The 23705-nt window shown below is 34.8% G+C and overlaps 1 protein-coding gene across 1 annotated transcript in view; it reads right to left on the reverse strand.

Moving 5' to 3' along the window:
- The window catches only part of LOC128871950 (myb-like protein Q), a 31346-nt gene extending 18381 nt beyond the window's left edge, over positions 1-12965 (reverse strand). Inside the window, exons 1-2 of the mRNA XM_054114191.1 lie at positions 12900-12965; positions 4355-4408 (exon numbers count right to left, since the gene is read on the reverse strand). Of these exons, the coding sequence (XP_053970166.1) occupies positions 4355-4408; positions 12900-12965 (120 nt within the window). The remainder of the gene's footprint in view (positions 1-4354; positions 4409-12899) is intronic.
- Positions 12966-23705: the final 10740 nt, after the last annotated feature.

Here is a 23705-nt window from a genome sequence, read left to right on the forward strand (position 1 = left end):
TCAATTGCTGCATTTCTGCCACCCACCTAGCCTTGCATTTGCGGCACTTAGCAAGGCCGTGTGGCAAGTTTCGTTGCATGCATGCAACGGCGTCGTGATACACTGCGTTGCTGTAGGGTTGAGTGGATAACACTGGGGTGGAGTGAAAAGTAAACCAGGTCAATCATATTTACAGTGCAATTTATTCATTATATACTCGCAGCAGCATATATGCATATAGAATCATATAGTAACATAAACGAGTACACACACACACACATATGGACATATTTGCGTGTAAGTACATACTTGGTATCTATTTGCCATAGTTACGGAGGCGCTGCTACTGCGGGTGATCAAAATACATACATACATACGAACCCAATTACATATGGGATACATTTTATGTAGACCCATATGCTAGCACACATACCTACATATGTATATATGTATGTACATAAGAGCTACTCCTTCATACATTTTTATTTGTCCCACTTAGTTGCTGTGTTGTTGTTTGTAAGCATTCAATGTCTCAACCCAGACCTCGAAACGCATTGCTGAAGAGCATTAAATATGAATTATGTATGAGTATTTGTGTAACATTTTTATATTTGTACACACATACACCTATTACTATTCATTAGTCGCAATCACAGGCAAATTATGCAATAACTGTTAGTTTAAAATGCATTCATAATTTATTTTAATTAATTCATTTTCCCCCATTATGATTTACGAACTTTTTTTTTGTTTTTTTGGAAATTCCTAGAGAAGTGGTAAAATATGTAACAAAATTTAAGAGACTAATAAACCGCAAATTTTCCGCTTTCAGTGAACGATGCGCTAAATTTGAAATTTTTCAAATATTTTCCAATATTTAAGCAGATTACACAAGCAAATATGTACAGAAAATGTTCTCGCACATAGTTATTTAGTGGGAAAACAAACGCGAGAAGTCTCCATATGTGCTTTTGGAAAACATGAAAAATGCATGAAGTGAAAAAAGATCGTTAAATACATGAAATTAATAAAATTTTAGTTTACAAGTATGAAACGCTGCAGTAGTTTTAATTTTAAAGCACAATTTTATTATACAATATAAATACAATAAATAAACGATTGGCGTTTACACCCTTTTCTGGGTGTTTGGCCGAACTCCTCCTCCTATTTGTGGTGTGCGTCATGTGACTATCTGCACTATCAAAACTGCTCATTTACTCGTAAAGACGTAAATAATAATAGTATAACGCTTACTCGAATATACATATTTGGTAAGTTTAAGCGTATTTGCATACAAACCGTTTGCTTTAAAAACTTAAAAAAAGTGGGGAAAACACAGTTGTGCTCTATCTGCCTCTTTTGTACCTATGTATGTAAGTATGTGTGTATGTATATGCACTTACTACTGTGAAGGGAAGAAACTTTCCAATTTAAATGTTTCAAAATAAACAATAAGTGTACCACTGAGCCTGATTTCCAATTAAACAAAAATTTTTCCAACATCAAATTGAACTTAAAAATCCAACAAAGATAAACTTCCAGTAGAATAAACCCAGCATTTTGAAAATTGTATCACTAATTGAAAAGAATGCTTTAAAAGTGAAAAAGAAGTGAAAATAAGAAAGCATAATTCCAAAAAAAGTGAGTTTGTTGTGAGTACCTTCAATGATAATCATCATATTATAGAGAGGTCGAACGCTGCGTATGAGCAACTTTTAATGTTTATTTATAATCCGTAGAAAATGTCAGCGCAAATGAGTGCATGTACAGAATGCTCTCACATAATGCCATTTAGCAGCAATAAATTATATGAATTCATTTCTTTTAATTACACAGAAAACAAACGAATGACTATAATTCTTAAAAGTGGATGAAGAAATATGGTTTCACAAGGGTTCATACACGGATTTTCTAATGGAATGGAAAATCTCTTTGATAATTGAACTTTTGGCTTTTTTATTTTAAGGCTAGTACTAAGTTCACAGCCGTAAAATTTCGCCAGCAAAATGCGTTTGGCTTGCCTATTTGTAGTGTGTGCTTCGATGTTGTTCCACAAATGGAGCGACCTACAGTTTTAAGCCGATTCCGCACGGCAAAATGGTTTTTATCAGTAGCTTTTTCATGGCGAAAATACACTCGAAGGTTTGCCACCACCTGCCTGCCATAATAAGTTAGTAATAATTTTTAATAAAATGAAAGATTCATAATTAGTATATAAACTCTAGAATATTTGTGTCGTATGGCTGGACATTTTGTCTCTCAACATTTTAAAAAATGTATTTTTTGTTACTGGACAAATTTTATATGTTGGTTTTTTTAAATCACGACATTTTACACTCTTTAGGGCACTTTAATAAGAAGTAAAACTTTAATTATTTATTGATAAAAATTATACTGAAATACTGAACAAATTTTATATATTGGGTTTTTTAAGTCAAGACATTTTGAGCGTTTTTTACATCCTTTTTTGAGACAAACTATTTATTTCTATGCTATTTAGGGCACTTTAATAAGAAGCTAGTTTTTGATTATTAATTGATACAATTGTATGGACTCAATTTGGAATCAGTAAGATTCAACTAACGCATGGGATGAAAATCTGTATTTAAATGTGTACATAGAGCGACAACATGCCCAGAAAGTCTTTGTCCGTCACGCTTTGCGTTCTTTGCATTTCACTGGTGCTTGCGCATCAACCTAAAATCCCTAGATAGAAGAACTATTCTCTCCCTAATTTTCGTTTTCGATTTGATAAATGGTTGATTTACTCCCCATCGTTACTCGAGAAAATTAACTTCACAGCGAAGTTTACGAAATCATGCCCTTTTCTGGCGAGCACAAATTAAACTTCTAATGCTCTGATTTGTAGAACTTTGAGAGAATGCAATTTGCTGCCAAGCCATATTGGCCTGATTTTTTTCCACAAAGTACTACTTAAAAATGTTACAAAATGAATGCCTTAACTAGATTCTATTTTTTCTCTGAAATGTCACATTTTCTTCATTAAAATCAAATAAGTAAACTTTAAGTTTTGATTAAGTGGCTTAGTATTAGTCTGGTTTTCATAGACTTTTTTGAAATACTGCACTTTTAGATTATTTATAATTAAAATAAATTAACAAATACATAAAAATTATAGAGTTCACTCCAATTCTTCTATGCTTAAACTTTTGCTTAAGCGATGATTTCCGCATATTTTAAATAAAAAAAAAAATGTTTCTTCGCAAAAATGTAGGTAAGCGCTATATTTACAACAACCAGCAAAAGCATAAAAGCCCATGCTTCTGCGAAAAACGCGTAAAAATAAGTATATGGACTCCTGTAGAGTGCATGCACATCGTTGCGCAACTGCTACCATTTGCAGTAAAGGAAGGCGAAGCAGAAAAATGAAGTTGAGACTGCCGCTGATGGGTGTGGGCATTCGTGTAAGAAGCCATTTGTGGGGGAGTAGACGGCATTGTGGTAATTTGGGCATGAAGTGTGCACAATTAAATTTTCGCTGTTTTATTTATACGCGAAAAATGGCCCGTACTTCACGAAATTTCACCAACCGAACACTTTCCTGATGCTAAAATCATACGGGCATACGAATTATTGCAGCTGGAAGAGCATTTCTGGCCAGGGTGCTATTGGATTTATACGAAAGTACTCTACGTGCTCCAACGCCCAGCCAAGGCGAGTAGGTGCAATGAAGAAACATTATTTTCGTATAATTTTCCTTCATGCCACAAATCGAGTTTCGCGTGCACGAATTGCTGCTGCCTTTTGACTGGACGGGTGAAGAAAAGAGCAGCGAATTCAACTGAAATGAACCAAACTTCACTGAACTGTAATACAATGAAATGCAATTAAATCGGACTGCAATGCATAAGACGGACCGACCGACCGAATTGAAGTTAATAGAGTTGTATTGGCCAAGTGTACAATTTTTAATACATACATTTGTTTGTTTTTCTTTTCCGAGCTTAGCTGTCCATTTGACTGATAGCAAATTTGTAACGATAGCAAATTGCACATATTTTCCATTGCGGTCGCGCTAAACTCTATTTTCCTCCTTTTTTAGTGTAGTATCTAAATGCTTTTTCTTTTCATGCGATGGCATAGTAAATTTGGAGGGAAATTTTCGATTTAAATTAAAATGGAAAGTCATAATTTAACAATAATCCATTTTTAGCAATTATGGCAAGAAAAAAAGTGACTTTGACGTTTGACAAATGCAGTTTTGCTTCCGCATTTTGATGAACAGAATTGGGAGAAATTGGTAATCGAAGGGATACAGTCTTGGTAAGTTGATGCAGTCTCGGCAGTTTGAGCGTGCGCAAGTTGAGTTATTTTAATATTCAATTAAATTATAATTCTGTTACGCAAAACTTACTATAAATTGAGATCCTATTTGCTGAACTGGTGTACTGACTTCAAAGGGACTTACCTGAAAATATAAAGAAGGAGAAAATATTATAAAAATTGTTTGAATTTATTGTAAGTAAAAATTAAGAGATAAAGAATTTTTGTTTGTGGAGTTAATAATTATCAGATTTTCCATTTTATTTTATTCAGAGTAAAATATAATTTTTATTGTATTTGTTTGCTATAAAAAAATTGAAACCTATACATTTTAGGGCGTAGAGAAACTTAGTATAAACTCAGTCGCAGTCTAAGCAACGATTTTATATATGCAAATTTTGCTTGAAATATTTTATTGTATAAATTTTAGATATATGTACACGCAAATTCCATATCAGTCAAAATAAAGCTACGAATTTTTAATTCCAACGCGAAATCGGTGTTGCTATTTGACCGCGAATCCTGGCCGCTTACATTCGTGCTTATCCGAAGGCTGCAACGTCATCGTCAACGCCTACTTGCGCAAAATCTTGAAAATCTTTGGGCTTTGTGTTATTTCAAATCAGGAGTTGCTTAATTCGACGAAAGAACTTCCAGTCACCGAAAGAACTCCACACGATTTAGCTAAATACGTCACACTTTGCGCAAATAAGCCGGCGAAGTATGAAGGGCTGCTCCACGGTGGAATCCGCAAGGTGCTAGGAACCGAAGAAGACCAAAAACCTTCTGGCGACACAAGATGATGTGCTACAAAGAGGGCGCTATTGTACTTATTTAAAAAAACAAAGTTCAACAATCATATATCTTTTTTTGAGATCATTTTAACTAATTTGAATAAATTTGCTCGAGCAAATACAGAAATGATTTATTTTTGCGCAATTTTGAAAATAATTCCTACCGTATAAACATACAATTAGGCATAATTTGAAATGTATCTATTTATACATACTTATATATTATATATACAGACATATAATAATTTTAAATTTATTTATTTCGGCTCAAATTTATCACAAAAAAATCAATCACGCGAACACATACTAACATACAAGTACAATCCGTAATGATTTTTTTGGCCGTTAGCAATTTTCATGTGACTAAAAAATAATAATGAGATAACAAAAGCAACACCTACGCTCAATTCTAAAGAAATCCCAAGTTTTGTTTTTTCGCCGATCAAATTGCATTTCCATACACATACACATATGAGGGTGTACATATTGCCTTTTCTCCAATTCAAAACACAAAAATGTTAATTAACCAAATTATATTTAAATACACTTCAATATAAGTCAAGATGTAAACAACGAATAATCGAATGCGAGGAAAGCAGCAGCAGTAAGTCAAAGTATTTGCAAGGTGTCTAATTAATAAAAAAAAAATTAATTATAGGGTGCAGTTTTATTAAAATTATATGAGCAAGGGTTAAAGACATTTCGCAGGCTGCTGGTCAGTGACACGGTGGTGAAAAATGTGGATTAAAAAACAACATAAAATAAATTAGTATGAACTTTGCATCAGTTAATTGTGGGAATACGAGCACGAATGTGAAGTACGACACTTTTCGTTGCATGTACAAGGTGGCGCTGAATTAATCATCCAATCGGAAGATTTATAATTTTTGCAAACGTGAAACACATTTGACACTCGACAGCTGTAGCAGAGGAGCGCGTAAAGACTTTTATTTAGTAAACAAGTATATAGAAAAACAAAATTTGTATGATAAAGTTTGCACCACCTTAACCTGTTAATCGATTAGTTTTTCTTAGACAGCTCGATTTACTGTGCTGAATTAATTTCAAGCGATGGACTGTCCGATGCAAAACCGGTTTTCAGCCAAAAATTGGATTCGCCGTGCGCGTTGGCTGAACGAGTATGATAACGATTATCAGGAAATTCAGTGTTCATGCTTACTTTATAATGTCAAAATAACAGGGAAATTTTCGTTTTTTGCTTAACTTTAAATTTCATAGCAAATGCAATTTCCTTTTTCGGCATGACGCACATACACGACATTAACTAAAAAATGAACTTTTGAAATTGATGCATATATACGACATAATCACTTAACAGGTTAATAAAACCTGCATACAAATATACAAGCAATAGAGCACGTAAAGTTCCAAATAAAGATTTCCATTATCTAAAAACTTATTTTTTATTTAGTAATATTTTTTTCAAAAACAAAATGGATGATTAATTTTGCACCACCTTTTATGCACACATACAACCATTGGAGCGCGTAAACTTCAAAATAAAGATTTCTATCACTCTAAATCTTGTTTTTTTTATTTAGTAAAAAATGTTTTCAAAAACAAATGGACGATTAATTTTACGCCACCTTGTATACAAACAGACGCGTACAATGAAGCGTGTAAGGTCCAAAATAAAGATTTCCATCACTCAAAATTTTTTTTTTGTGTTTTTTTCTTATCCAGTAAACAAGTCCCCCCCGCTCCCAACAACAAAATGGATGATTAGTTTTGCGCCACCTCGCACTTGCGTAAAGTGCTTCGTTGACGTTTGTTAGGCAACCGCCAATATTCAAGGAATTACTTCTTCGTAAAATCACATAGGGAAATGACGTCATAGGCGCTAAGAGAAAGGAAAATAACTACGTAAATATGTAACTACGTAAGCATCCACATGTAGGCGTATGCATTTATTTTCGGAGCTTTGGAGTGATGGATGCTGATGGGAAGAAAAATCTTTAAATAGCGCAGAAGAGAGCAGATAGTACGATTTAATGCATTAATATTTTGAAATAGTATACCAAGTCTAAGAATTCAAACTAAATAAGCGAATAATAAGTTTCATTGCCATTTATGAGGTAGAAAAGCGCGAATTTCAATTGAAAATTTGCGCTTAAAGAAAACCGTGGTTTAGAGAATTTCGAATAAAATTTTTAATCAACATTTGATTATATAAGTATATATGTACATATATACATATATATAGATTTATAGATACATACATATACATATATGTTATAATGTTTCCTTTAACCTTTTGACTGCATTCACGTTGCTAACGAAGACTACGCGAAGGCATACTCGTTAAATGGTAGGCAGCGCACAACCTTGCATGGGTTGCATAGGTGTGGGTTGTACGTTTACGTTGACATTGACACCATTTCAGTATGGTAGGCAAGCATATCGGTATGTATGCCATATTTGCAGTTTGTACAACCACCCACACAGCAATGCACCCAGTGGCCGCTGCGACTTACTAGAGACGTACAAATTGAGTGCACGCATGAAACAAGTTGGAAGCAATAACGAAATGTGTTAGAAATTACAAACATACATATATATATAAATATATGCATATTCGCAGGTTTTATCGATTGCAAGTATGCAAAGATTTACAGATTATTCACAGTCTAATAAATATAAAAAAAAGGTTTAAAAAGCTGTTGATTGATTTGATGTTTAGTACGTTTGTTTTTCAATTTTCGTTTAACGTTTTTTCACACTGAAGTACGTGGATGTTAAAATATTCCCTTCTATAGTAATTTGATACATAAAAAAATTTATAAAAATTAAATGCAAGAAGTAACAATAAGGCAAATTTAAAGTCTCCAATGAAAAGGGAATTTCGAGAACTGAAACTTTCATAGTCGAATTGACTACATTGCATATATACCAGGTATATATAAACTTTTTTTATTATTATACCGAAAAAAATTCTTTTTATTTGTATTTAAGATAAAATTGAATACTTTACTTGCTAAAAAATTTCTCGTATATTTTAAACGCGCATGCATCCTTTGCTTGACTGAGATTTTCCTCATTAACACACTAGTCGAAGAAATTCTTAAAATACTAGGTGGGCATTTCCTGGCGCTTGGGTTACAGTCTTGAAGATCTCGACTATGTGGACGATATTTGTCTGCCCTCGTGCAATCCAAGTTGGAGCGCATTTGTAGCTAAGGCGGGTCTAAAAATTAACATCGCCAAAACGAAGATGATATGCATCAATACTACAGAAGTCCAATCTTTACAAATATGCGGTACAAACATTGAAGAAGTACAAGAATTTTGTTATCTCGGGAATGTCATCAATAAAGACGGCGGCACGGCAGCTGATGTACGTAGTTGTATATCAAAAGGCCGTACAGTGTTTGGCATACTGGACAGGGTGTGGAGGTCATCACATATATCTAGTCCATATTCAATATCATTCAAGTCCCTTGTCAAGTCAATTGTTTTGTACGGATGCGAGACTTGGAGGGAGTCTGTGCGTGACACACACGATCTAGATGTTTTTACTAAACGCATTTTCTGGCCGAACACTGTCTCCAACAAAAATCTCTGTGCTATGACAAAACAACCGCTGCCCACGTTGAAATTTGGCGTCAGAAATGGAAATGGATTGACCATACTATACGGAAACCCAATGGTGACATCACTTAAGCGGAGAATATCTAGAGAATGTTTTCAGGATTACCAAATAATCTGAAAAATTCTCACAGGATTAGCTACCTTTGTCCCTATTCTATCCTACCTCTCTCTCTGTGTTACTTCTATCCTCTCCTCTTTCACCATCTACCCTTTTACTTTCTGCTTTTATAGCTTATTAAATTTTTGTACAAATTTAAGTTGTTAAGTCTTTGATTTTTTATAATTTTATTCGCTGACTATTTTAAATTCGATTCATGGATTTTTGTTCGAATCGACTCAAAGAAAACCGATTCGCCAAAACAACAAGTCGATTCCAGCTTTAATTCACAACTATCATATAAAATCAAAACGAAGCAGCACAATTTAAATAAAGAAAAAATTAAAAAGCAAAGCAAGTGCAAGATTTGAGGAGAAAATGAGACATTAGTAGGGAGTAATCGCGAAATGACAGTTTTCGCCAGATATGAGCAAGCAAACATCTGTATATGTAAATATACCAACAGCGTATACGCCTACATACATACACATTTACTCAACCAGCAGCAACTCGTTATTAACCATAAAATGGCGTGTAGACGAGTACAAAGCTGTGAACACCGACATCGAAGTAAAATTTCGCACACAAACACAAACGCAGGATATATTCACACATGCCAACGCAGACTGGGGCAGACGTAGTGGGATCTTTTTCATTGTTGTTGTTAGTACCACTGAGGTTAATCGAGTTATTCCTTTCGTTTTCCTGTGCTTGTGGGTAGGTTTGGCGTACATTTGTTTGAAAATTGTTGGCATCTAGACACGCTTAGTCATCCACAAAACTCGTGTCAGAATCGCTGCAAGCTTGGCTGGAGGAATGGAAAATGTGTGGGAGCGTTCAAATTCAAGGTCAACTGAACGAAGAATGAATGCGTGAGTTTCAGGTGGCAGTGCAGTCGAAGTCTGTGAAGGTGGTATTGCTGCTATGGTGAATTCTGCAGAATTTTAATGGCAATGCGGTCGTCGTCTGCTGTTGCTCATAGTATTGAAAATGTCGCAGGAAAGTCATTCGCCACGAGTGCTGAACGTTCGCATAAAAATGAAATTGGAATTTATAACGTACGTATGTATGTGTGTACTTACCATAGACGCAAATCGGTATGATAAGTAGGTGAATTGCGTAAAATACTACAAGGACGTTTCTTGGCCTCGCAGAAGTTTGTCTGGCCGAAGTATTTTACACTCGATTCGTTGACTCTGACGCGGCTACGGTGTTTGGGGATGCACTACACAGTTGTATGTGTATTTAGTTTGGCTACTTTGTGACTACTTTAAGTAAGTTTATTAGACGGGGTAACTCATTTAATAAGCCAGTATGTGACGTTAGTTGAGCAACTGACAGTACAGAGGCTGCAAAACTTCAGAGAGAGATTCATTTCTAGTGTCCGGTTGCTAGGCCTGCGAACAAACATAAATGACAGGAAGGAAGCAAAGGGAAAAGCGCGCAAATTTAAAGTTGAAAGGAGTGAAAAACTGCATGCAGGGAGATCTGATTTTTATAAAAATGTAAAGAAAACAGTGGAGTAAAAACCATCTGTAAAAAATTTAAATTAAAGGATAAAAAGAGGATATAACAAAAATACACCTTTATTCCAAAACTTCAGCTTTTTGAATTTGCACAAATTAAAATGAATAACAATAAAAACTAAATTGTTCAACGTATGCCTTAAGTTCTCTTATAAATATATGTATATATCATCTGAAGAAATCAATGAAACGGAAAATTGGCACATTTAGCCAAATATTTGTGCGTTGCTTACTTGTAAAGCCTGGGAAATATGTTGAAAAACGGTAAGCTGGTAAAAAAGTTTGAAACACGTGTTAAAGCAGAGCTAGTTCGCAAACTTTTTTGTTCGACGACGCCTATACAAATATGCTTGCAGCACACACATAAATTTGAAAGTAGCCCTGTAGGGAAAAGCTGTTTAGATAAAAAATTTCAAGACTCATATATAGGTGCCCTGGTGTGATTTTAAGTGGAATTAGGCACTCAAGTTCTTTTGCACATTGGGGAAAACATGGTTGTTGTTGTTGTAGCAGTTCATTAGGAACTGTAGTCACCGATCACCATCTAACGGTATGCTCAGGCAGCATACTGTTTCTTCAAATTGATTAACGCGCTATGATTAACGATTTTTTATGGCCGGAATTGGATGGTATTGATCTGGACAACGTTTATTTTGAACAAGACGGCGCTACGTGCCACAAAAGCAACGAAACCATTGATCTTTTTCCGGAAAAGTTTCCGGACCGTGTTATATCCCGAAGAGGTGATCACAATTGGCCACCGAGATCTTGTGATTTAACACCTTGTGACTTTTTTCTTTGGGGCTAAGTGAAAGAGAAGGTCTACGCCAACAGCCCAGGGTCGATTCAAGACCTCAAAGATGGAATTCGTGAGGCTATCGAGGACATAGGGCAACCACTTTGCAATTCGGGTATGGAAAATTTCATGAAAGGATATTGTCCTGTAAGCGTGGTCGTGGTGGTCATTTGTCTGATGTTATTTTCCACTATTAACGTCATACCTTCCTCTTTATAATGAAATAAACGCCCGATCATTTATATTAAAAAATAGCATTTTTCTTTGAATATTAAAATAACACCTCTTGTTAAAAAAACCCTTTACTAAAGGACGAGCATTTTTCCCTACATGCACTGTCTGCTAAGCTCCTATTATGTAAATAACTATTAAGAAAGCGCTGCAACAACAATAATCAGCAGCAATAAAATAGGCATATATTTGCAAAAAGGAATTTTGTTTTGTTATTACATACAACTTTGCTCTTATTTTCTCCAGCAAGCGTGGCTGTGGGTTCTGCCGGCCGGCGCCTTGACCTTGGCGTTCGAGCAAAGGGCGATGTAATATTGGAAAAGTTGAATAAACCGAAGTCTGATGTGGCTAATGCTGTCTAAATTTTTGGCGAAGGGATTCTCCTTTTGGCTGATACTTTGTATGACTACGTACACCTCCCATTTTACACGTGTATGTGCGTAAGAATGTATGTGGGTATGAGCGTTGCTTACGCAACGCAGGACATCGACAGCAGCGCAGCAATGAGAATACGCATTATTTATGTAAAATTGTCAAAAGGAACGAAAATAACTAATACGGCGTATGTCTAGACAGTTAGTGAAGGTTATTTTGACGGGGCAAATGAACCGGGCGCGAATGGCCGAACGAGTGAATTTTCGGGGCAACGAACGATTGCGTACAGACATTTCATGAGGACTACTACACTCGTATAGTTGGTAGCACACGAGTATTTGTGTACGTACACATTTATGGATGTCTGCTCCAAAATATGGGCACCTACATTCGTACTGTGGATGCACAACTACTCAAACCGAAAACTGATATATGTAGGTAATGAACAGCAGTAGACAGATTATAGGCAGCAATTAGGCTGGTACAAAAAACCAAAACAATTTAATAATTATGAAAAACGCATGCTGACATACACACACATACATACGCACACCGAAATAGAGATGTGGAAGTGGTTATTGATGCAAAATTGGCTGGTGGTGCGTCTGTCGGCGGTTTTGGTTTGGAAATCTAATTATTCCTTTTAAAGAATGTTGAACTTTCATTCACGCAAACACTGCATTTAAAAGTGTCAATGGCATCAGTTGTAATTGGGCAAAACCATATTTAATCTCTCAGCAAGAGGAAGTTAAAGGAGTTAAAGCAGTGAGTTTTCGGGTTGAAATAAGTAGAGGCGAATTATCAATATTATATTATATAAGAGTGGAGATCTGGCTACGCTGTTGATCGATTATATATGTAGTTATCGCACGCCACTGGCCAGAGAGATGCGTGATTGGCAGAATACTTTAAACCAAAATACTTATTATCAAATGTATTGCTGAATTTCTGGAGGATTACATTGAGCTCTTCTATTGAGTTATTACCATAACTATACTTATTTACATGTTTGTGCATGAGATTAGAATGCATTCCGCACTACAAAACGCTCGCCTGTGAATGTATGCATTTTTTTGATCATTAAACGCACATAAAATCAATGCGCAATGCCGTTGAAATTCTTGTACGTGACTAATGCCAGTTCGGAGGAATGATACATTTCGTACAGAATTGCGGCCGTACATGTGCGCATGTATGTACATACTTACAGTTATAAACAGCGAAAACGCATTAACCTGATTTTTCAGTTTCAATTTCGCTGAATGTTGATGCATGTTGATGCCTTCTGCCGCTGTCGACCAAATTCAGGTTGGATGGAGGTGACTAAACTGGGACGGCATTGCTGGAACTGCAGGCCGGTGGGACGGACGGCACCAGTGCCTGTGCGCGCGGGATCAATGGCCTGTGCCGGGGAACTTGTTTCGTGCAGCAGGTTCAATCGATAAGGGGGAGTGCTAAAACGCTGTGCGCATGTACAGCTGAGGTCGTAAAAATAGTAGTGCCGGTGGGTCATAATTACTTATTTACTAGCTTTAACCCGCGGCCCCGCTCGCGTAGGAGTAGTTTTGAGAGATTTGAGATACGTATATAAAAGATTTACAAACAATAATTTCATAGAAAATAATTTTTTTTTTAAAACCATAATATTACAATACCCGGCATCCGTTGCTATGCCTCGTTGAATAAAATCAAAACAACCAATCAGAAAAATATCAAACAAAATTATTTTTATTAATTTTCTATCTTAAACCGTTTTTGAACTTTGCATTTGGGTCATAGCTGAACAGCTTATGCGGATTATGAAGTCTAGAGTGTGCTATAAATAGCGGGGAATAGGAAAAACTGGTGGTGGAAAAACTAAGATTTTTTAGATTAAATATTTCGATATTCGATTATTAGTGACGAATGAGAGTGGTGGCGCGGCCTGGGGGCTGTGGAAAGGGAGTTCCATCATAAAAACATGCCATAACCTTCATTGGGTGAAAATATGAATGTATAAAAATTTTTACGTCATTTGGTGTTGTCGTTTCGTAGTGATGCGCGGACAACATACAGATATTCACCTTTATAGTATAGATTTATAGCAGTTAGAAAAGTTTACAAAACTTAAAGATCGTAATTATTAAACTATCACATTAAATGAAAAGTACACAGAAAAAGTTGTGAAAGTAGTAATTTTTAATTGCTTTTTTATATGTTGTAAACTTGTATATTAGGGCGGGTCTATTTGTTTTTAAAATATAAATAATCGTTTTTTTACTGGCAATTCTCAACAAAAAAGTCTACGGAAGCATAGTTCTAAAATACACTTCGAGCCTTCTTACTTTTAACGCTTCGTTGGACACCTTTTTTAAAACTTTCGGTTGGGTAGCCGGATCTGGCCTCTTTTCGTCCTGTTCGAGTATACGTTTTAGAAGACTATATCCATAAATCGATAGAAAATTAAATTTTAGGAAGTTTTCTGGAAGCTCAAGTCGTTAACTACAGGGTGGCTGATGAATTTTGCTACATTAAGAAACTCAAATAACTTTTTTTTAGTGTATGGAAATCATTTTTTTTTTTTTCAAGTTGAAGGTCATTAAATTTTATTAAATGTAGCTTAACTAGTTTTAAAAATAATTGAATTTAAATGCCCCCCATGCTCGTTGACACAAGTGCGGCATCTTAGTAAAAAGTTGTTCATTGCTGCTTTGAGAGTTGCGACAGGAATAGCCGCAATTGTTGCCCGAATGGATTGTTTTAGTTTATCCAAATTTGTTGGCTTTGTTTTATAAACTTCTTGTTTACATAAACCCCACAAGAAAAAGTCAGGTGCAGTAAGGTCAGGCGACCTGGGGGGCCAACGAAATTCGGAGTTTCTTGAAATCAGTTTATTGGGAAATTTTCGTCGCAACTCTGTCATAACAGTCTGGGCTATGTGAGACGTTGCCCCATCTTGTTGAAACCACACAGAGTTGAAAGGAATTCTCTTTCGGCGTAGTTCTGGATAGAAAAATTCTTTCAGCATTTTCAAATAACGGTCTCCAGTAACCGTAACGGTGTGACCATTTTCTTCAAAAAAATAAGGCCCGACAATACAGCGTGAAGAAACCGCACACCACACTGTCACGCGAAGAGGATGCAATTCCGTCTCGTGGAGTATCTGTGGGTTAGAAGTACTCCAATTTTGTTTGTTCACATTGCCGTTTAAATCGAAATGGGCCTCATCAGACATGAAAAGGCAGTTTAACATGTTTTGGTCTTCTTCCACCATTTGCAGGATCTTCTGGCAAAATTCCAAGCGAATCGGCAAGTCTGCTGCATTCAGTTTGTTAACCATTTGAATTTTGTAGGGAAATAAGTCTAAATCTTTGTGCATTATTGTTTGCAAAGACTGTCGGCTGACACCAAGTTGAGCAGATAAGCTTCTTGTTGAAACCCTTGGATTGCTTTGTATAGCTGCAGCTACAGCAGCGATCGTTTCCTCCGTCCGAACTGGTGGGTTTCGATGATAAGGCCTTCTTGCGACTGTTCCTTGCTCAGCAAAATTATTCACCAGTCTCATTATGGTCCATCTGCTCGGGGGATCGCCGCCAAACATCCGCCTGTACTCTCTCTGTACCAAAACTACGGACTCCAGTGCGTGATAGCGGCGGACTATCCAAATTCTTGTTTGCGTGTCCCAGTTATCCATTTTAATAAATTTTAAAGATCAATCTGCAAATTAAAACAAAAATGGAACAGATACCTTAAAAAGAAAAAAAGTTATTCAATTTTTTTTTTGGTAGCGGCTTTCATCAGCCACCCTGTATAATACAAATATGTTCAATTCACGTCAAAAGTCGAAAAAGTCTGGCTAGAAAAGGGTTAATTTCACATATTTTTTTTATTTTTATTTTATTTTTGCTAAAGTTTGCTGAATGAAAATTAGTATCTTTATAATGAAAATTATTATACGCATGTATGTAGTTTTTGGGTACAGGAAACTAAATTTTTGAGTTTATTTGGCTCAACTCTCTATCTGAGAGAGCTTAAAAAGTTAAAGGTTCTTCAATTTGACTACATTTGAGGGAAGAAACCCGATTTCCGCTACTTCTACTATAAATAAAAAAAATAAAAATAAATGTTTATTGGAATTATTTTGTTTGAAATGATTAAAATATATATAGAAAGCTTCAAAATTTCATATTAAAAAATCCTGCATTGAAATGTTCCAGAAAGAATTCTATTGACTAAAAATAACTAAATTTTACGCTATAATATTTAACTTGGAGGCAAAAACAAATTTTATGATACTTTTCCCAGGAAAAAAGTAGTCAAGTAGGAGCATAGTAGAAAAAAATTGTATATTCCGAATTTTCAATTCATTCTAAAAATCTGTACTCCGGGTCGAAAAACCAATTTTGCATAGGTTGAAGCATACACTTGCCCCTAACTTTACATTTATTAATTTAGTCGCTGAAAAATTTTGAATTTCGTTTTAAAGCAGATATTTAGCTGCTTACAACGACATAAAAAGTGTAGACCTTAAAAAATGCCAGAGCAAACCAGCTTGCCAAAGAGAAACAAAAGAAAAACTTGAAAGTTTTCTAATTTTTTTTCATTTTCATTTTGAACAGCATTTGAACTTACTATTTTGTTTATCGGTGTGTATAAAAGATTCTATGCGAATAAATTACTTTCAATTCTCTTTTCAGCGAGTTACAAATTAGCCCTTTTTCTTCATCATAAGTGAACTTTTTTGTGCAGAATTTGCCAGTCGAATACTTAAGTTGCCGAAACCAAGTATAGGCAATTGTAAATATCAGTTTTCATACTGCATCGTATAGTAGTTTAAAAAACGTTGAAAAATTGTGCTGTTTATGAAAATAGTAGTGATTGCTAGCATGGTGACAAAATACCAAAAAAAAAAAACTTAAGTCGAAGTAAATGCTCCATATTCCACTTTGCATGCTTTCTCTGATGTAAAATTCAGTGTAAATTCATTTAATTATTTATAAAGCCCTTACATTAAAGTGACATAGAATAAACGAGTTCTTTACAACGCCTCACAGGGATTTGAGCCTATGCTGTGTTCTGATGGATGGCTTTGATGTTGCCACAAGTTGTGACATTCCTCTAGAATTTTTTTGAATTATATTCCATTAAAATACAACTTGCGGCCTTCATCTAAAGGCTTTATTTTTATTTCAATAATAAAATACTTGAGCGCGTCTAAAAGGGGTTTTTTTGCTTCGCGCCCTGATCTGAAATTTGTGGACCCAATCGAATCGCATATTGACAGATGGGAGATAATCAATTTACAATTTTTAAACTAGAGGATAAGCCTTTTCTTCCTCTCATTAACCTTTAGTATTTCTTATGGGATAATTTATTTCCACTTTCTTTTACAATTCATAAATTTTCATATTCCTCAATGCTGTCTTCGGAATAATAAACGTTTTTCTTGCAATAAGTTAGAAGAAGTTCTATGAATGCACCAATTTGTAGAGCTTTAAGGGAACTGAATTGCTTCAAAATTTTTTATTATTATACTTCATTTTTTTTAATTTGAATCAGATACCTTACCTTCAATTTTTAAAAATACTTTAACTTTTAAAATATGGAGGAATAATTTTAGTGTGACATTAATTCTGGTAGTTTAAGCACAGAACTGTCAACAGCCTGTAAGTGAAATTTTGTTACCTAAGACTGAAATAAATAATTAAATTAAATACAATTTTATTCTGTGAAATATTTACACCCTTGCACAAATTGTAGGACAGAACATGCCAGAAGAGATTTTCAAACGATATGAGCTGCCACCCTCATTTTTCATATTTTTATCAACGCAACTGTACTTACTGTTCATCAAAATAACTGCGCTGACAAAAACAGGAATATGCACATTCTGATCTACTGATACAGATAAATGTAGGTATATGTGTCTGTGCAGGTATTGCAACTCGGATCTTTAATATTCAAATATTTAATACATCGCCGACCGAAATGACTGCAAATTTGTTTAGGCGCTGCTAATTACCGTTTTGGCGCTTTTCTCTTTGTTTCTTGAGCAAAGTATTTGAAAATCTGCATGCGCTTATGTAATTGGATCAAACGAGATAGCTTTTGTCTTTCGCACTCCTTTATTGTATGATTAAAGTTGCATGTTGCCTCATTGTTTCACTGCTTATCTCGATGTTTAATGTAGCCGACATTTACGCTAGGAGCCGGAAGTTTATTGCGCACAAATAATTACGCGAATAATGACACAACTGCATGCCCATACAAGCATGGGTATATATATATAAATATATATATATTTTTAATACAGTGGAACCTCGATATAACGAGGCAGGAAGTAATGCGTGCGAGATCTGTTGTAACTAAAGGTGTTTATTTTTTATATTACAGTTGAAATAGAAAAGATTTAGAAGTCATGAAGTTTTAATATAATTCTTTACATGAATTCAAAGAAAAGCGACGCGGTAGGGTCGTTTTAAAAGTCCGTGCAAAAATAAAAACTGCTTATTTGTTTGGGGTAAACCTTTTTTTAAACGAGTGGTAGTCACGCACCAATCCATTCGGCTACAAATATCTGATTATATACAAGGCGGCACAAAATTAATCATGCAATTTTGTTTTTGAGTAACTTTTTACTAAATAAATAATATATAAAAGTAAGAAATAAATAAATTTGAGTTATGGAAATCTTCATTTTGAGCTTTAGGCGCTCCATTGCTTTTCTATTTGTATACTGCAAGTGCCACAAGTATCAAATTAATAATTTTTAAATCTTCCGATAGGATGATTAACTTTGCGCCACCATGCGCATGCACGCGTATACTTATTTTTAAACATTTCCATAATATATGTACATACATAAGTACATACATACATACGTAGTAAACCAAAATTAGAAATTTCCCACATCTAAGGCCAATTATTACTCAATAGCCATAAAAGCATGACGAATTGTGCAGGGTGACATAAGAAATTCTTGCATAAACAACAGATAGCACATTGTATCTATACAAGCGTGTATGTGTGTAGTTATTATTGCATTATTGCAGGCGATGTGGCTGAATTTTAATGCAAAGTTCGGCCACGCAGTTCGTTAGCCGGCGCGGTCAAGTTGAAGGTCATTAATTTCACTAAATATGCACTGAAAGTGGCAGGCCTAGCAGTGGGGCATTCACCGCAAAACTACTTAGGAATACTTACATACATACAAACATATAAACAGCCATATTTGCATGCCTATAAATGTAGAAGTAGACAAAAAGGCATGAGCAAAAGTTTATATGAATACCAGCGGGTTTTTTTATTACCGCTGAAGTAACACAAGCGAGAATAAACAACAAATGCAAGCACATGCATATGTATGTACGTGTGTGTGTGTATACATACTTGTATGCACGGGAAAGTGCAAGTAAATGCTTTTGAAATTTGTTGTTACAAACTTACAAATCACTAATGCATTTTTCTGTGCAGGTGTGTATGTGTGTGCGCATTTATAGTATAGCCAGCTAGTAAATAGGCGTTACGAGTGTAGCAATAAAAATTTCGCGTTTTCTAACTGCTAATGCAAATAATAAAATGAATGGCAATATAAGTAGTAACAGCAATAAACAACGCCAACAACAGCGTTTGAAATAATAACAACAACAACAATCGTTCTACTGCAGTTGGCAATGACAATGACGGTTATACGACCTTGGTGACAATGACCCCAAAATTGTTCTATACACACACACACTCACACGTACGCATAGCCATAGATAAGCGCAAGCCCATACTTAGACGTTTGACAAATAACGATTGTAAGGCTTTCGATTGATGGAGTAGAAATAATACCGTTCGAAATGGCGAATCATAAGGAGGGGACGTTATTTGCAGTCGCTTGGACTGCTGATAATGTATAAGCAATGTATATTATAAGTAATATATAATATATGTATGTTGCTTGTATGTATGTATGCACGTCTTTATAGGCGCTTACAACCGCTGTTAGGTGTTTGACCGAACTTATACCCCAATTTGATTGCTTTTATGCAATTGAAGATACCCACCAAGCATTTTATGCTGCCTACGAACGACGGATAGTCTTAATGAGCGACTGTTTTTCTAAACAGACACGCGGAAATCCGCAATCGCTATTAGAAACATTTTTGTTTTATCATTTTTTGTTCCGTATCCACAAAGTGCATCAAACTTAGGACTAAGTAAGTGATACTCATGCACAGAACTATTCGACTACGTCGTCGGCTAATGTTTTGCTTCGCATTAAAAAAATTACGTTCATTATCTTTCCGTCTATTATGCGCGTCATTACCAAAACAAAAAAAAAACAAGACCAATTTATAGTTGTTTTTGCCAAGTATTGATAAGATATAAATCACAAGAAAAATATGAAATGAATGAAATAGCTGCGGCGTAAGAAGTCTTGTAAAGTCGCCAGAATACTAATGCCTACTTTTTTTGAATCAAATCACATGCGTAATAAAAACAATATACACACATACACCTATAAATACATATGACTATCATTTGGGGAGCTCCGTTTATTCAATTTCAATGCAACATATAATGATTTGGGGCTAATTCTCTCCTGCAAAGCATTTGAGAAAAGATCTTCCATACCAAAATAAGGTTTATTCCTGTTACCGTTTACGCTAAGGTAGTGTAATTCGGTACGGCTACATACAATGTCCTAACAGCGAAAAGTGGTAAGTATGGAAGGCCACCAAAGCACTCCAACCGCCCCATGCAAATATGTTTTTCCCCCGTTTGTATCTATTCAGACCAATACTCAGCTATATTTTTGTGTTCGAAATAAACCAAAAACAAAAAAAAAACACACACAACTACAGTAATATAATATATTAAAACATTCAATAATTTACATTTGGAAGTACTTACGGAGAGGTGCCAGTTCGCGGATCGCGATTTGAGTTAAAATACCAAAAAAAAAAAAAATACGCAGTTTATGATACACACCGAGGTTGTTGTCCGATAAGCAAAGCTAAATGGTAATGAACAGTTTTGGAACAAACAACAATAACAACAAAAACAAACTACTCAAATATCAGCTAAAATATTGACAATTGAAAACAAAATAAATTACAATGAAACACAATTCTTATCAGATGCCAGCCTTGGCAAAGAAGAGTTCATTGAATTAATACTTGTATTGTTGTTGTTCTAGATTTCATTTAATTCCTAATCGTACTACATATATACATACATATGTTTGTCATATTTTTATAACAAAAAAACTTAAAAATTAAGAAGAATAATAAACAAATATGTACAAACGTTTTGGTTTTTTGTTTTTTAAATTTTGAGCAAACTAACATATACATACATACTTGTATGCATTTACATATGCAAACATATTGGGCTGAAATTAGCCTGAAAATATGCTTCACAAAAAGTGTTCCCCTTAGCGAACTTAGCGAATCAAATGCAAAAATGTATTGTCCACTAATATAATATCAATATTAAACTGCATTGTGCGCAAATATTCTAAATTTACAGGATTATCACTCTCCCCTCTGTCAATCAACACTCTGCATAGCTGCTGTCATTCGTATATGGTACGAGTACGGTCGACAAGTCAATGTGCTGCTATTCGTGTTCGTATACAAGCAAGGCTTCCCGGCTGCCACCTCGCATAAAAGATGCGTGCAATTCGAGTGAACTAAGGGATTTCCGGGATTTAAGTTCACACATACCTGTGAATTACGATGGCTATGTATGTGCATATGTAGTATGAGTAGTTATCCAAGTATCTACATACTTATATGTAGCTGCATGCACATTTCTGCTCTATTATTTTACGATGCCCTCGCTCTCTTTCCCCAAAATATTTGAATCTAGTAATATTTGTGCACTTGTGTGTATGCAAAATATGCAAGTAAATGTTTATGGAGGAAAGTATGAGTATTTTTATTTTCCACAGTAAAAAAGTGAACGCTAAGCATAGCTTCGGTAGAGCGATTGAGCGATTTTCCTGCGCTGCAATTCTTTAGGTTATTGACATTTCGTTGTATTCAAAGTCTTAAATGCTGCACCGCATTATTCTGGTATGTATGTATGTAAGTACAGTTGCTACTTTGCGTGTATTTCCCCTCCGCACAATTTTGAAGCACATTGTTGGAAAAGAAAGGATCGGCATTGTTGCTAGCTATGTAAGTAGGATCCAAGGTTTAGGGTTCGTGGTTTATTTTAACTTATACAGAAACGTGTTTGCGTGTGTGCGTAGGCATGCTTATGGTTACTTGCGAGGGTGTATGTACATATCTGAGTTTGCTTTTCGACGAGGGTAAAACATGCGGATTAACTGCATGTGTGCGACCCTTTTTTCTGAATCACAATCGTTCGCCTCTCTCTACATTTTTGATCTCAATGCTTTTTCTGAAACCCCAGTTTGCATTATGAAATCTAATGTTTTCCACTTCTAGTTTAAAGTATTTGCTTATAACACGCGCAATAGGCCTTCTGGGGTGATATGGGTACACCTGTACATATATTTATACTTACAGCTAAAACCTGGTTTAAATATAACAGGTGTTTTTTCTTATAGGACAATGTTTTGTTATCTTAAGAATAGTGTAATGCGTAATATACATATGTATGTATGTATGTACCTATGATAAAATTTCCATAGAAAGTGAAATATGCAGTTCGCTTGAGATAGCGGCAATAAAATGTGGATTTTAAATGTGTGATTATGCGCAGCTTATGAATAAGGATATATGCACATTAGTGCGGGTCAATTTGTATGGAACTATTTTGTTTTTAACTGTTCACGGTTTCTTTATAAACTTATAAGAAAAATGTGTACTAAAGCATAGCTCTGAAGTCAATTTCAAGCAGCCCAAATTTCAAGAGAAGCGAATTGGTACGTAGAATTTATTTTTAAAAATAATTATTAAAAATTACTGAAAATAATTATTAAAATATATTAAAAATAATTATTAAAAATTACTGAAAATAATTATTAAAAAACACTGAAAATAATTGTTAAAAAATATTAAAGGTAATGTTTAAAAATGATTAAAAATATTTATCAAAAAATAATTTTTATTTATTTCTGTTTCAAGAAAAACATTTGTGTTCACATAATTAAGTAACTAAATCTTTTTAAAATTTTCGTAATATTTTCCATACAAATAGTTTTTTGTAAATTCTTACATTCGGTGTATAAGAAAAACCTTAAAAATCTTCATCTTATTCTTCATTTAGGATTATTATACAGCTTATAAATCAAATTTTCTACAAAACTGACAAAAATTAGCAAAAAGTTGCTATCGAAATTTAAATTTTTTTTATCAGAGTCTTCAGAAAACTTTTGGGTATGCAGTTTTATATATATAATTGGCGCGTACACCCTTTTTGGGTGTTTGGCCGAGCTCCTCCTCCTATTTGTGGTGTGCGTCTTGATGTTGTTCCACAAATGGAGTTTTATAGTCCATCCAATTTTTAGTATGTATATTAAAATGAAGGTTTAAAATGGAAGAAAAATTGCATTTGTTTTTGAAATTTTTTTTTCGCATGCGATGTTGACAATTTTCTTTTACATAAAGCAGATGTTGGAAAGCCTTTTACGAGTGTATGGAAGAATATGTTCAACATTAGTAATATACTGCCGCAGGCATTTTTGAAAGATGCCTAAGCAGAGCTTCGCATCTAGTCTGTGATGTGCATGCGATGCTATTCTACGAATGCAGGGAGCTACAGATTCAAGTTGCGCGCAAATGTTTTTTATGAGAAATTATATCATAGCAAAAATTCACCGCTGGCCACGTTTGTTAGCAAAATATTTTTGGTGTTTAATGTCCCAGGTCACGATAGCCCAAAATGCCTAAACTAACTCTCAATTCTGCAGCCAACGAGTTATATCGTTCCATCGGCTTTCGTATTTTATTCTCCATTGAATAGAAGATACCTTGGGCAGCATTGTGAATACAATTTTTTTCTGGGAAGAGTGAAGAACATTTTTTCTGAGTAATTGGCCAGAGCAGATCAGATATAGTTCACTTGCTGCGTGC

Source organism: Anastrepha ludens, chromosome 2 (assembly GCF_028408465.1).
Source record: "Anastrepha ludens isolate Willacy chromosome 2, idAnaLude1.1, whole genome shotgun sequence".
Taxonomy (NCBI): Eukaryota; Metazoa; Arthropoda; class Insecta; order Diptera; family Tephritidae; genus Anastrepha; species Anastrepha ludens.